We start from the raw sequence: 13,121 nt of genomic DNA, 5'->3' as shown, positions 1-13,121 counted from the left end.
TAATCAATATTGTAACGAATAATAAAAATGTTTACAGTATGAAAGTATAAAATTAACACAAATTGAAACAAAAGATCAACTGATATCTTAACCATCTAACGAATACTGATCGACTCAACAGTTTAAATTCAATAATTAAGTGGTAAGAGGAACCATGGATAGATTTTAAAGTATCAATATCAAATTATCAATATCATTGAACATTCTAAACAGTTTATTGATTATTCAAAATGTAAACATGTACTAAGACTAACAGTTACAAATTTGATTATTATTTATCATTCTTCTAACGAGCTCATGATTTTGTCAAATTCAATTTTTTTCTATTGTTCTTCAAGAATGTAACTAAAATACTGCATGATCTCTCAACATGATGGTAGTATTGAATTAATTTATTTAAATACTAAACAAAGACTAGCTGTAAAAAACCTGACTAGTTTTAATACATACTATTGCAAAAGTTTATACACACTTAACTGTATTTATATTAATATAAAAAATATATTTCTACAATTTTTTGAAATGTTTCTACCTTTAATTAGGCTCGTTTAATAAAACCTTGATAAGGTTTCATAAGAATGAATAATAATTATTTATATATAATATATAAATAAATATATTTACTCGTATTATTTATATATAATATAATTAATATTATAAATAGCTGTATAACTAAGCTTAGCTGTTCAGTTAAGAATAGCTTTGGAATCCAGCAACAGATTTTGATGATATCGAACTAATGTCTGCTTTTTCAACTCCTTGGATAGGTCAGTAACGTTCAAAATGTGCATTTTCAGACAAGACGACCTAGGACCGCCTACCTTACTTCAACATGCGGACTAACAAACCAACAATAGACGCTTTAAACCCTCGATAGCTACGTGACTTAGGGCCACCAGCCATCAATGGTTTAAGGTCCGGTCTGAGTCACAGGTGTGTCTTGTAGCAGACTGTCTACGAGAATCCTACCATAAATCAGTCTTAGTTTCAAAGCGTTGGACTGATCGCTTCTCAACTTTCGTTTTCTTTTTTTTTTTTTGTATATTATGCTACAGACAAAAAAAAGATCGAAAGAAATGGAGAAAACTCGATCACAAGACCGATTACATATACTAATCGTACGGCGAAACATTTTCCTACCCTTATAAAGATACAATAGATGCCGACATGACGTTGTCGCCGTAGCGACGACAACGAAGCTATCAGCTTAGATTCAATGTCGCCTCAGCGGCGACAACGCAGTACTAAGGCTTAGGAAACTGTTAGAAACTATGGCGAAATTTATTTTGAAATACAATTTTATCATGATTATTAAAAAAATATTAGTTTTTTTTTTTTAATAATAATACCTAAATTGTATCCTATTTTATAATTTATGAAAATTTCATACAAATTAATTTTTTTAAATGAATAACTGTTATACAATTTCTGAATGTTTCACAAAAATTGCTTTATAAAGAACAATGGTCCTTATAAAATAACTTCGGTCCCTTAAAGTGTTCAGTAAAAGGTTCGAACGACCCCATTGGTTTACCAATAATATTCTCAATAGTCTTGACATTACTAAGGAGAATAACAACTCGTCATCTCAGTTTCATCGATTCATCTTTATACTAAGAAGATTTTAGTGTGTACAACATGCCTGAATAGCTCAGTTGGTAGAGCATCAGACTTTTAATCTGAGGGTCCAGGGTTCAAGTCCCTGTTTGGGCGAAATATATTTTTTACTATATATTAAAACATGAACTTTTTATACTCATAGGAGATAGAAAGGTTAGAGTCTGATAATAATTTGTCAATTGGACCTTTAGTCTTAATAATATAATACATTTTTTGGGTTATATTGATTTTGTCTTTAGTAGATGTAGAAAAAAAAAACCATTTTTGGAAAAAACATTACACCACAACTTCTTATATTCTAAAATAAAACTAATTCTTTGTAAGTTATTTTTATTTTATTTTGACATGAAAAACAGTTCATTATAACATTGTAGTGTAAAATGTAAATATATTATAAAAATAGGTATTTGTTTAAATATTAATTATTATGTTATTATTATTATTATAATAGTCTGTATAGAAAAGTAGTATTATAAGTATTTACAAAATTAAAAATATACATTTGATTTGTTTTAATAAAATTTACAAATTTCGTATTTTCAAATACAAAATCTTAGCCTACTAAATTAATTAATACGTTTAAAACAATTCCAACACAAATTCTAAAATATGTCGAATTGAGAAGTAGTTTGTATAAAGATCTATTTAAATATTAGTCTTTTATTAATAATTTAAATATTCGGACTTAAGCTACGTGACTTTTACTAACAAAATAAAAGTTTGTAGATACAACATAATATTTTGTAGCTATTTTGTACAAATTTGTTATGCAATGTAATTCGATAAACATTATATACAAACAAAAAATGATATCCACAATGTTTTACATTACTCTACGTTATTTACATTATGCATTTGATTAACAAAAATTCTTTAAATATCTTAAATAAATTTGAAGATTACAGAAATTGTCTGGGTTTTTTTTTTTTAGTTTGAAAAAAAAGTTCGTAAAAAAAAATAAGAAAAATAATAATCTATTTGTTTGTTTAAAATTCTTTTCAGAAAAATTATTCTGCATAAAGGGGATGATATTTTTGTAATTTTAAGATATTTGTCATATTAATTTTGCATAAATTTCTGTAAATAAGTAATAAATTATATCTAATGTATGTCACAAGTCAAAAAATGTCTTTACGTTTTTACAATTGTCTTATTAATTTGAAAATATTTGATTTGAAGTTATAAGTTATCGAAATAATGTAACATTTTAATACCATATGACATCACATTTAAAATTTAAAGGAACAATAATTACGATAAATATAATTTTCATTTCAAGATGTAAAGAAAATTCGAACTTTTACCAAAATTGGTGGTTTACCGATTTGTTTGTTTATCATCAATTCAATGTTGCCATTCGAGTATCCTTTTTTTTTTCTGGTATGTTCCTATTTAGAAAAGTCTCTTTTACAATTCGTCAATATCTTGATAAATATTACTTCATTATCACAAATTTTGTCAATTGAAATGGTTTCCTCTGATCGGTCAGTTCCTAAATAAGAAATATTCAAAATAAATTATTGGTTTTTTCTTTTTTTTATGAAAGAAAATATTATAATCTTTTTTTTTTTCAATAACAATTACCATTTTTCGTTTTTCTATTAAAAATTTTTTCATATTCACTATGAATATAATTCTTCTATAAACGTACATATATTAATTTCAGGATTACAATTTCCAACTTTTTGTTTTCAATATAATCTGCAAGATTATTTGTTTACAAATAAAAAACACATTACGAAAAAAACGTGTTGTTGTTTTAGCAAATGTAGATATATTCTAAATTTGTTATAATAATTCTCGATATTTGTCAAATTATTTCATAATTTTTTCTCAATTATTGACGATTTATAAAGTAACGCTGATTTCTTTCTTTTTTTTTTTTTGTTTATTCTTATTGTTTCATTTGTTCATTATTTAAAACCGATCCTTTTTTTTTAGTTCATTTCATTCGTTTCAGGGAGTCATCAATGTATCTTTTCCTCTTTCAAGTAAAATTGCTATTCTAACAAGCTCGTGAAATTTCATCCTACGAAGTTTACGCAATGCAGCACTTATTTCCGTGTCACGAATTCCACGTATGAATTGTGCACGTAAATCATATTCTTGAGGACCTACGTATTCACATTTGAGATATATTGAGCACAAATTTTCAACGAATTGTTTCATTGTTTCATTTTCATATTGATATCGAATTAAGAAACGTGTTTTATGTAAATATGATACATGATAGGGTACGGAGAAATAATAATGAAATTTTTCCACCAATTGATCGTAAGTAATGCTAGAAGGTTGACGACAACGTGGTCGTAGATCATTGTTCATTTCAAATACTTCATTATCCACCATCATTAAAAAAAAATCGAGCATTTTGTGATGAGCTATACCAACGACACGTGCCACATATTCAAAATCGTTTAACCATGCATAAAAATAACCGCTTCTTAAATTATACGGTTGTAACATTGAACGTGCTTTACCTAATTGAAAATCAAATATTTCATCAGATCTGCCATAACAATACTCGTTATAAACCATTTTTATTATTTTACTTTCTTTCTTTTTTTATTACACGTAATAATAATTAAATTTATTTAAAAGTCAATGGTTACTCCTCGTTGTTTTATCGATTTCACATTTACAATTAAACTTAATAACTTTTTCTTAAACACGTTACCTACTCTTTTGTTTTGTTTAATAAATCAATTATTTATATAATTTTTATAATGTAGATTACAAAATTGTTAAACCACCGTTAATGTTAAAAATAAATAACAGGCAACAATATAAATGAGACAACTTGACGATCTAACGTATACTTAACGACTGAATCTATTTAAATTTTATTTACGTTAGATAGAAATTCGCGAGAAACATATTGTCAACGTCCTTACATCAGTTATTGAAAGTAATAATAATAATAATAATAATAATATAACAGATAATGTAAACAGAATGTATTCAAGATCTGATAGAATATGTTTCTATTTCTTCAAATTATTTCAATAATAATCATCATTTTCTTCAAAATAATTCTTCGTTAAATTAGTTTTATCAAATCACCATGCACAACACATACATTTATACATACATACTTGTATTTTTGATATCTTAATTTAATAGAGGGTGTTAATTACACAGGTCTGCAACCAAATCCTCCTTCAAAAAAAATAATGTCATAAATATGAAGATTTTGAATCTCTGAATCTGTTCCCAATGGCTGATTTTTTCTATTATTCTATATATATATATAGGAAGCGTGTGATATTATTAATATAAATACGCATACATTCCAAAATTTATCGTTTTTATTTAACATATTTATTGGTATACACACATACATTATAACGATGTAATAATATACAATAATTAAAATAATATAAACACTTAATATATTACAAATTTATAAACGTGAGACATATCAAAAGTTTTCATTGTTATTTTGTAAACTTAATAGTATATTATGCAACTAGTGCGAGAAGTTGTCGATTGCCCACTCGAGCGAATGAGCGCCCTCGCTTCGCTCATGCGCTCAACTTTGCTCACGTGGGCAATCGACAACTTCGCACTAGTTGCATATTAGCATATTACATACCTAAGGCTGTAAAGTAAGGAATGCTCCTCAGAGCACATGTAATTGTTGAGCTCGGCTTCATGGGCATTTATTGCCCATGGTGTGTATATTTTTGTTCTGCTCGAAGTAGGCGAAAAGCGGCAACTTCGTTTTGAACAGCGGCCGAAAAGTTGACACTTTTCGCACGAAGTGGTGAAAATTATTTTTTATTACGAATGCGGGCACATATTTGGTACATAATTGGGGTCCAGGGGCGGAGCTCCGGCAGAGTCCAGGGACAGAGCCCCGGCGGGAGGTTGGGGGGAGGGGCGGAGCTCCCCTTTCCGCAAAACAATACTGAAAAAGTTAAAAAATTGTAAGTTAGGCTCGCATGGGGGTGGATTGAACGGCGCACATAATATTGGTCGGTATATCAAATGGGAAAAGACCATTAGGTAGAACGAAACGTAGATGGGAGGATAATATTAGAAGGGACCTGAAAGAAATAGGATACGAAGACTGCGAATGGAAGGATCGCGCTCAGGGACGGAAACAATGGTCCCGGAATTTGATATTTGCGGCAATGAATTTTCGAGTTCCTAATGCCAATTAATAATAATAATAATAATAATAATAACTCATAATGGTACTATATATACAAATGTTATATATAAATTGTATTTTTATGAAATGAAAAATTTGATATAAATTACAATTATCATTTTTTGTTTTTTGTTTTTTTTTACATATTATTTTAACAAAAGTTTTAATTTTCGGGAAAAAACATTTTTCTGATTTTAAAAATAAAAAATACATTTTTTTTCTATAATTACGCATAATTAAAAAAAAAAAAATTATTATTTGAAATTTTTAAATAAAACGCAAGATTACTGTTTCAAAGAAAAGAAATACAGTTTATTCTTTTTGTTTTTTGATTTGGTTACTTCTTCTTTTTCATTTAAATTTGTTTAAGAAACAATTACACTGATTTCGAATGATTCTTGCATTTGTAAAAAAAATTGTTAATAATAATTTGTAATTGTTCGATTAATAATAAATTTATTTTAATAAATCATATAGTAACAACTGATCTATATTATTGATACCATATGTTGAATATTGACGTGATAATTTTCTGTCGCGCATTCCATTGATGAATCTTAAATATAATATATATTCCAATTTAGATTTAGATTTAAATTTACATTTTTTATGCATTTCTTTTAAATTATTAGCAAAATCATGCAATGGTTCATCATCATATTGATTTCGTGCAAAAAAACGTTTTAAGTTTAAATCAATATTATTAATTTTACACAAATAATGATAATATATTTTCGTTATTGCATCATACGACAGATGAGTAAAACTGTTTATTGCATAAACTCTTTTTACGCCTATATGAATATCATTATCTATCATAGAAAAAAATAAATCGATCATTTTACTATTCGGTACATTGATAATACCCATGACATATTCAAATCTATTTAACCAACTATAAAACTTAATTACACTTGTATTAGTTAAAATGTCCATCTTTAAAATAGCACGATCGGTATAAAACGTTAATAGATTATTTTTACCATATTTATAAGCACTTTCCAACATATCATGGATCGAACAAATTTCCATAGGTAAACAATCAATTAATTTTTTTTCACGTAATCCCATTAAAAGTCTTGAACATAATATATAAGAAAGATCTTTTTTATGCTCGGTACATAATACAATTATTTTTATTAAAGAATTTCCATAAATTTCAATAGGTTCATTTTCGTATTGATTTCGACATAAGAAACGTAGATTGTGGGGATTATCATTATGGGGTGAAAAATATGAAAGATATTTGTTTACTAATGGTTGATACATTAATGAAGAAAATGTATCATTAGGATAAGCCTCTTTTACAATTGCATGAACATCATTATGAATCATTTTATTGAATATTTCGACAAGCATTTCTTTCTTTGGTACATCGATCATATCTACCAAGCATTCAAATTTATTTAACCAGAGATAAAATTCATATCCATATCTTGAATGAAAAATATCCATTTTTAATAAAAAACGATCGGAATAATACGTGATTAGATATTTTTTTGCAAAATCAATTGCACTTGTAGCGATTTTATGAAATGAACAGGGAAACAGTGTTTTTAAATGATCTCTCAGTTTTTCTTCTCGCAAGCCTACGATAAATTTGACGCATAAATGTTTTGCTGTTTTAATTTCATTATCATTGCACTTTTTTAATAATTTTCGTAAACAATCCCTATATCTTTCAATAGGTTCATCCTCGTATTGCATTCGAGTCTTGTAACGTAATTTATGTAAATCAACATCGTTCGGAGAAAAATAATGAAGATAATGATTTATTAATTCATCATATGTAATTGCGGAAAAATCAACAGTTGAATTTTTCTTTTGTACAGCTAAATGAACATTGTTTAATATCATTTTAGAAAAAAATTCGATCATTAGATTATTAGGTACTTCCATCCTATCCGCAATATATTCAAATTTATTCAACCAAAGATAAAATGGACCATCGCATTGTGGATTGTAAATATCGATCTTTAATAATGCACATTTAACGTAATAATTTAATGGATTTAATTTTTCATAACTAATCGCTTTATCAACCATATCATCGTAAGACGTGAAATTGATTTTATACAAGGAATTTTTTACATTCACATCTCGCAATCCCTTTCTAAATCGTTTACACAATTTATCATGCAAGTAACTTCGATAATGACACTTGTTAAATATTTTTCGTAAACTATTGGCATATCTTTCTACAGTTTCATCTTCGTATTGATTACGATAGATAAAACGTAATCTGTTGAAATTAATTATGCAATTGACAAAAAGAAGGACGAAATAACCAATTAAATGGTCGTAAGAAAGTTCATTTAATTTAAGATAATAATAAGTTCTCTGTGCAAGTTCTTGTACATCAATGTGCATCATTTGAATGAACAATTGAGTGATTTTATTATCCGGTACTTCGATCGTATTCGCAACATATTCAAATTTATTCAACCAAAAGTGAAATTCATCTTTATCTTCTAACATGAAAGGAGACACTTTGATCAATAATAAATTTTTATAATACGATAATAGATTTTGTTTGGCAAATTCAGTTGCTAATGGGACAATTTTTTCAAACGGTGGTCTAGGTATTTTATCTAAATATTCTTTAATAAGAGGTTCACGTAATCCAACGTAAAATTGTTCGCATAAATATTGATCAATGATATTTGAATAATAATTACCTATATTGAGTATTTTTCTTAAACGATTACCATAGTGGTTGATTGTTTCATCACGATATCGAAAACGAAGTTTTACACGGCTAATATTGAAATCTGTTGAATCAGGAAACAAATAACGATAATAATATTCTAATATATTCTCGTATGAAAGTTTAGTAAAATCGACAGTTGGATTAGCATTTATAACAGCTTCATTTACTTTATAATCTATCATTTTGAAGAATAATGCGATAATCATGTGTTCTGGTAATCGTAAATTTTCAATTGCATACTCAAATGCATTTAACCAATCATAAAAGATAATTTCTTCATTTACATTGTACTTACCAATATCGAAATGAAGTTTATTTAAATAATACGATAATAAATGTTTCTTTTCATATTCAATGGCCAATTCAACTATTTCCCTGAACGATAATAATTTATGAATTTTTTCTTCTAAATAAATTTTGGTATCGTCGTCAAGTAATCCATTAATAAATTGTCTGCGCAATCTATGTTTTATTTTTCTCGCATTACACTTATTAATGATGTATTTTAAACAATAAGCAAAACATTCAATAGATTCATTATGAAATTGTTTTCTAATGAGAAAACGTTTTCTGTGCATATCTAATTCAGTAATTGTAAGTAAATTTTGAACGTAAAGTGTTATCAATTGATCGTATGATAATTTCTTCATATTGACATTAGGAGTCATTTCTTTAATTCTATCATTGATATCATTGGACATCATTTTAATGAACAAGAAATTTCTTCTTAAAATTGGTATACCAAAACTATATGATAAATATTCCAATTTATTTAACCAAATGTGAAAGTTTTCCACTTCTTCCGATTCATAAATTTCCATGTATTGTAACATACGATTTCGAAAAATATAAATGTTTATTATTTCTTCCCCCGATATATCCTTGAACATTCTTATTCTTTCAAAGAAATTTATTATTACTTATTTTATGTAAATATAGATTATCTTTTTTTTTTTTTTTCTTCGGATTTTAATATCACTTTGTTTGTTTTTTTTTTTTTTTTTTTTTTTTATCAATAACAACGAACATACACTTTTTCCAAATGTTAGTGAAAATAATTATTCGTTTAATAACACGTAAACGTTATTATATTTTCTATGATACAAAAGTAATTATAGATCTTGTATGTTGTTACGAATATTAACAAAAATTGTTTATAACAAAAAAACAAACTATAATATTTACAATATTATACATGTAAATTTTTAAACTATACTCAATTATTCACAATAGTTATTCGTTTAATAACACGTAAACGTTTTATATTTTCTATGATACAAAAGTAATTATAGATCTTGTATGTTGTTACGAATATTAACAAAAATTGTTAAAAAAAAAAGAAAAAAACTATAATATTTACAATATTAAACACGTAAATTTTTAAACTAATATCTTAATGATTTAAAGTATACTCAACTATTCACAATTTCAAATTAATTTGTTTTCAGATAGAAGTGACAAGTAGAAAATATTCAACGTTTTACATACATTCGCGTCCTTAATTTATATAATAATATACACATATAAAGTATATATAACGATAAACTTAATAAACAATTCCTTGTATATTATAAATTGATACGCGGGAAATATTAAAACAAACATTATCCTTCTGACGATGATCATAAGTTTATCAAATGACAACAGATTACTATTATTAGCATATTTGGATATTGTGTTTTTGCCGTGAAACAACTCACCTTAATAAATGCTCGATCCCAGTCCCAGAGACTGTCCTTGTGCATAAATTAAGTATTCACATTAGACGCAAGAATAATGGGTAGTTTTCACTTGATAAAAGCTTCGCTCCTATGAAATTTGTTGCTTCTTTCTTTCTTTTTCAGTGTTTCCTTTAATTTTTCAATACTTCTGTATAAACTCCTGTATTTGTTGTCCTGACTTTTTTTTTTTTTTTTCTAGAATATTGTTCTAATGACCTAATTCCGAGCAGTCTCTTGATCACGAACTATGTTTTCTTCCACTTTTTAATATGATTTGTAGCAATAACGATTTGAATGCTGTGGTTGAACGAGTAGATCGAAGAAGTGAGTGGGAATGGTGTCGAAGAGAAGAGTGCAGACGGCATAAGTGTTTTACAATTTTTACCCTAAAATTCTAATGAGTAAGTGGCAACACTGCTGACCAACTGCAAGTTAAGAATTGAACACGAATGATATGATTGGATGAAGGAGAATGAATGTTGGAGGGGAGTTCAGTAAAAATAAGTGGTGGAAGAAAGCACTACTAAATAAATGTGACTTAGTCAACATTGACAGTTCTTAATTCGTATATGAGACAAGTGTATAATTAAATAAAAAAGTAAAATTATTCGAATTAATAAATCTAAAGTATATTCTTTTTGTTAATTGTAATAGTGTGAGAAAATTGGGAAAAATAATTATTCAAAGATCATCTAATTTACTTTTGCGAACAAAAAATTGCATTTTTCTGTTCAAAGAAATTTCGAAAAACCCTTCCAACGTTATTTGGGGAACACTATTATCTGACGAATGAACTTTGATTTTTTAATTTCAGATGATTCAGCACCAAATTATGAGGGCCACTGCAATTGTACTTTTTTCCTGAGACATGTCTAAATAATTGTTGCAATTGTCATATTTTTGAATATTTCTTCGTGAAAATTTGATACAATATTCTTCGAATATCATACTTTAATGTATACCATTGGTTTTAATAAAGAGATTTTAACTGTGTCGTCACAAACAAATTCACAAAAACATGCCTTTTTTTTGTACGAATTAACCTTACCCCCCTTAAGCTGCGTCAATTATTGATATGATTTAGTTTCCATTATCCTAAATCATTACTTACAATTATTAAAATTAACCAAAATTTTAAGTATACTTACAAATGCAATAATTTAATATATTATTATAATATACTGAACTGAAGATGCCTTGTATCAAGGTGCTCTTAAAAATTATTCTGAAGAAACAATGAAGGTAGCGATTGTATATGTTAAGTTACGAAAAATGCCTATAAGAACAGCTGCACAAAAATTTGACGTGCCAAGAATTATTCTCAAATCATCTATAGAAAGTAACATGGGATCACCTCCAATTTGTGAGACCACTTTCAATCCCAAGATTGAAAGCTGTTTCAAGAATGTGTTGTAAACAATATGAAAAAAAAACGAGCTGCGCAAAGAAAAGCAATAAGGAAGAAAAGGAAAGAGGAAAGAATTTAAAGCAAGGTAACTGAAATGAAAAGAGGGGAAGAAAATTCACAGAACAAATTATATTCTACCTGAGTTTAACAAAAGGATGTATTATATTTTCTTAGGTTGGAACGGAGAATCCTTCCGTCGATAAACATTCGACGATTTTTATGGCTATCTATGGTTATTGTATTCGGTATTCTATCTTCACTGGTAGAATTTGGAAAAGTGTACTTTTTATCGTCTATTCCATTCACTAATCATACCGGTGACCTTTATTATATATGGTAATAATATTATAATAAATAAATCCTACAATTATCCTACTCTTGATACTGTACATTCGTCTTATTCTCTCGAAACTTGATTTTAAGAAGTTTCATAGAAATTGCAAAGGATTTCCTAGCAAGCTTGATCACAAGACCGATTACACACACTAATCGTACGGCGAAACATTTTCCTACCCTTATAAAGATACAATAGATGCCGACATGCCGTTGTCGCCGTAGCGACGACAACGTAGCTATCAGCTTAGATTCAATGTCGCCTCAACGGCGACAACGCAGTACTAAGGCTTAGGAAACTATTAGAAACTATGGCGAAATTTATTTTGAAATACAATTTTATCATGATTATTAAAAAAATATTAGTTTTTTTTTTTTAATAATAATACCTAAATTGCATCCTATTTTATAATTTATAAAAATTTCGTACAAATTAATTTTTTTAAATGAATAACTGTTATACAATTTCTGAATGTTTCACAAAAATTGCTTTATAAAGAACAATGGTCCTTATAAAATAACTTCGGTCCCTTAAAGTGTTCAGTAAAAGGTTCGAACGACCCCATTGGTTTACCAATAATATTCTCAATAGTCTTGACATTACTAAGGAGAATAACAACTCGTCATCACAGTTTCATCGATTCATCTTTATACTGAGAAGATTTTACTGTGTACAACATGCCTGAATAGCTCAGTTGGTAGAGCATCAGACTTTTAATCTGAGGGTCCAGGGTTCAAGTCCCTGTTTGGGCGAAATATATTTTTTACTATATATTAAAACATGAACTTATTAAATAAGAAAAAGAAATCGAACTTTCTGTAAACAAGTTCATCAACCCAATGAGACTCAATTCAGTTATCTCTAAGTTATGAACTTGGATCGATAAACAATACTTTTTTTTGACTTTTTAACGTGTTTATTTTTTTTGTATCATACATACTTCTAAATGAGAGCAACCTTGACTAAAATTCAACAACTCTGTTCCAAATATCATTAATTTTGAACTCTTGCGTATTTTTCCAGATGTTGTATAACTCATCATGATTGTATCAATTGAAACAAGAATGCTACACCATTCATCTGTTAATATATTACTTTTCAATAATTTATGTTTGATACTATTTGACTAATTTCTTTGTTTTTGTAATGTTTAAATTGTATTCAAAAATGAA

General features: G+C 27.3%; 1 protein-coding gene and 2 non-coding genes across 3 annotated transcripts; 2 read left to right on the top strand and 1 right to left on the bottom strand.

Annotated features, from left to right (window-relative positions):
* Positions 1-1,640: 1,640 nt before the first annotated feature.
* TRNAK-UUU (transfer RNA lysine (anticodon UUU)) lies at positions 1,641-1,713 on the top strand. The gene has a single exon. It is a non-coding gene; the product is annotated as a tRNA-Lys (tRNA).
* Positions 1,714-2,754: 1,041 nt separating this feature from the next.
* LOC149032110 (uncharacterized) lies at positions 2,755-4,383 on the bottom strand. Its single transcript, XM_089173832.1, has 2 exons — positions 3,205-4,383; positions 2,755-3,112 (listed from the first exon to the last, which is right to left on the bottom strand). Exon 1 carries the CDS (start codon positions 4,156-4,158, stop codon positions 3,577-3,579), a length of 582 nt encoding a protein of 193 aa, XP_089029958.1. The 5' UTR covers positions 4,159-4,383; the 3' UTR covers positions 2,755-3,112; positions 3,205-3,576.
* Positions 4,384-12,628: 8,245 nt separating this feature from the next.
* On the top strand, positions 12,629-12,701 carry TRNAK-UUU (transfer RNA lysine (anticodon UUU)). The gene has a single exon. It is a non-coding gene; the product is annotated as a tRNA-Lys (tRNA).
* The last annotated feature ends 420 nt before the right edge of the window (positions 12,702-13,121 follow it).

This window comes from Polistes dominula, unplaced genomic scaffold (assembly GCF_049000335.1).
Source record: "Polistes dominula isolate Pdom_NZ unplaced genomic scaffold, Pdom_raw_medaka contig_75, whole genome shotgun sequence".
Taxonomy (NCBI): domain Eukaryota; kingdom Metazoa; phylum Arthropoda; class Insecta; order Hymenoptera; family Vespidae; genus Polistes; species Polistes dominula.
The sequence above is the reverse complement of the archived record's forward strand: the minus strand, read 5'-3'. Positions and strand labels throughout refer to the sequence as shown.

Excerpts from the sequence above, each read along its gene's own strand:
- LOC149032110 (XM_089173832.1), bottom strand. The coding sequence starts at position 4,158 with ATGGTTTATAACGAGTATTGTTATGGCAGATCTGATGAAATATTTGAT.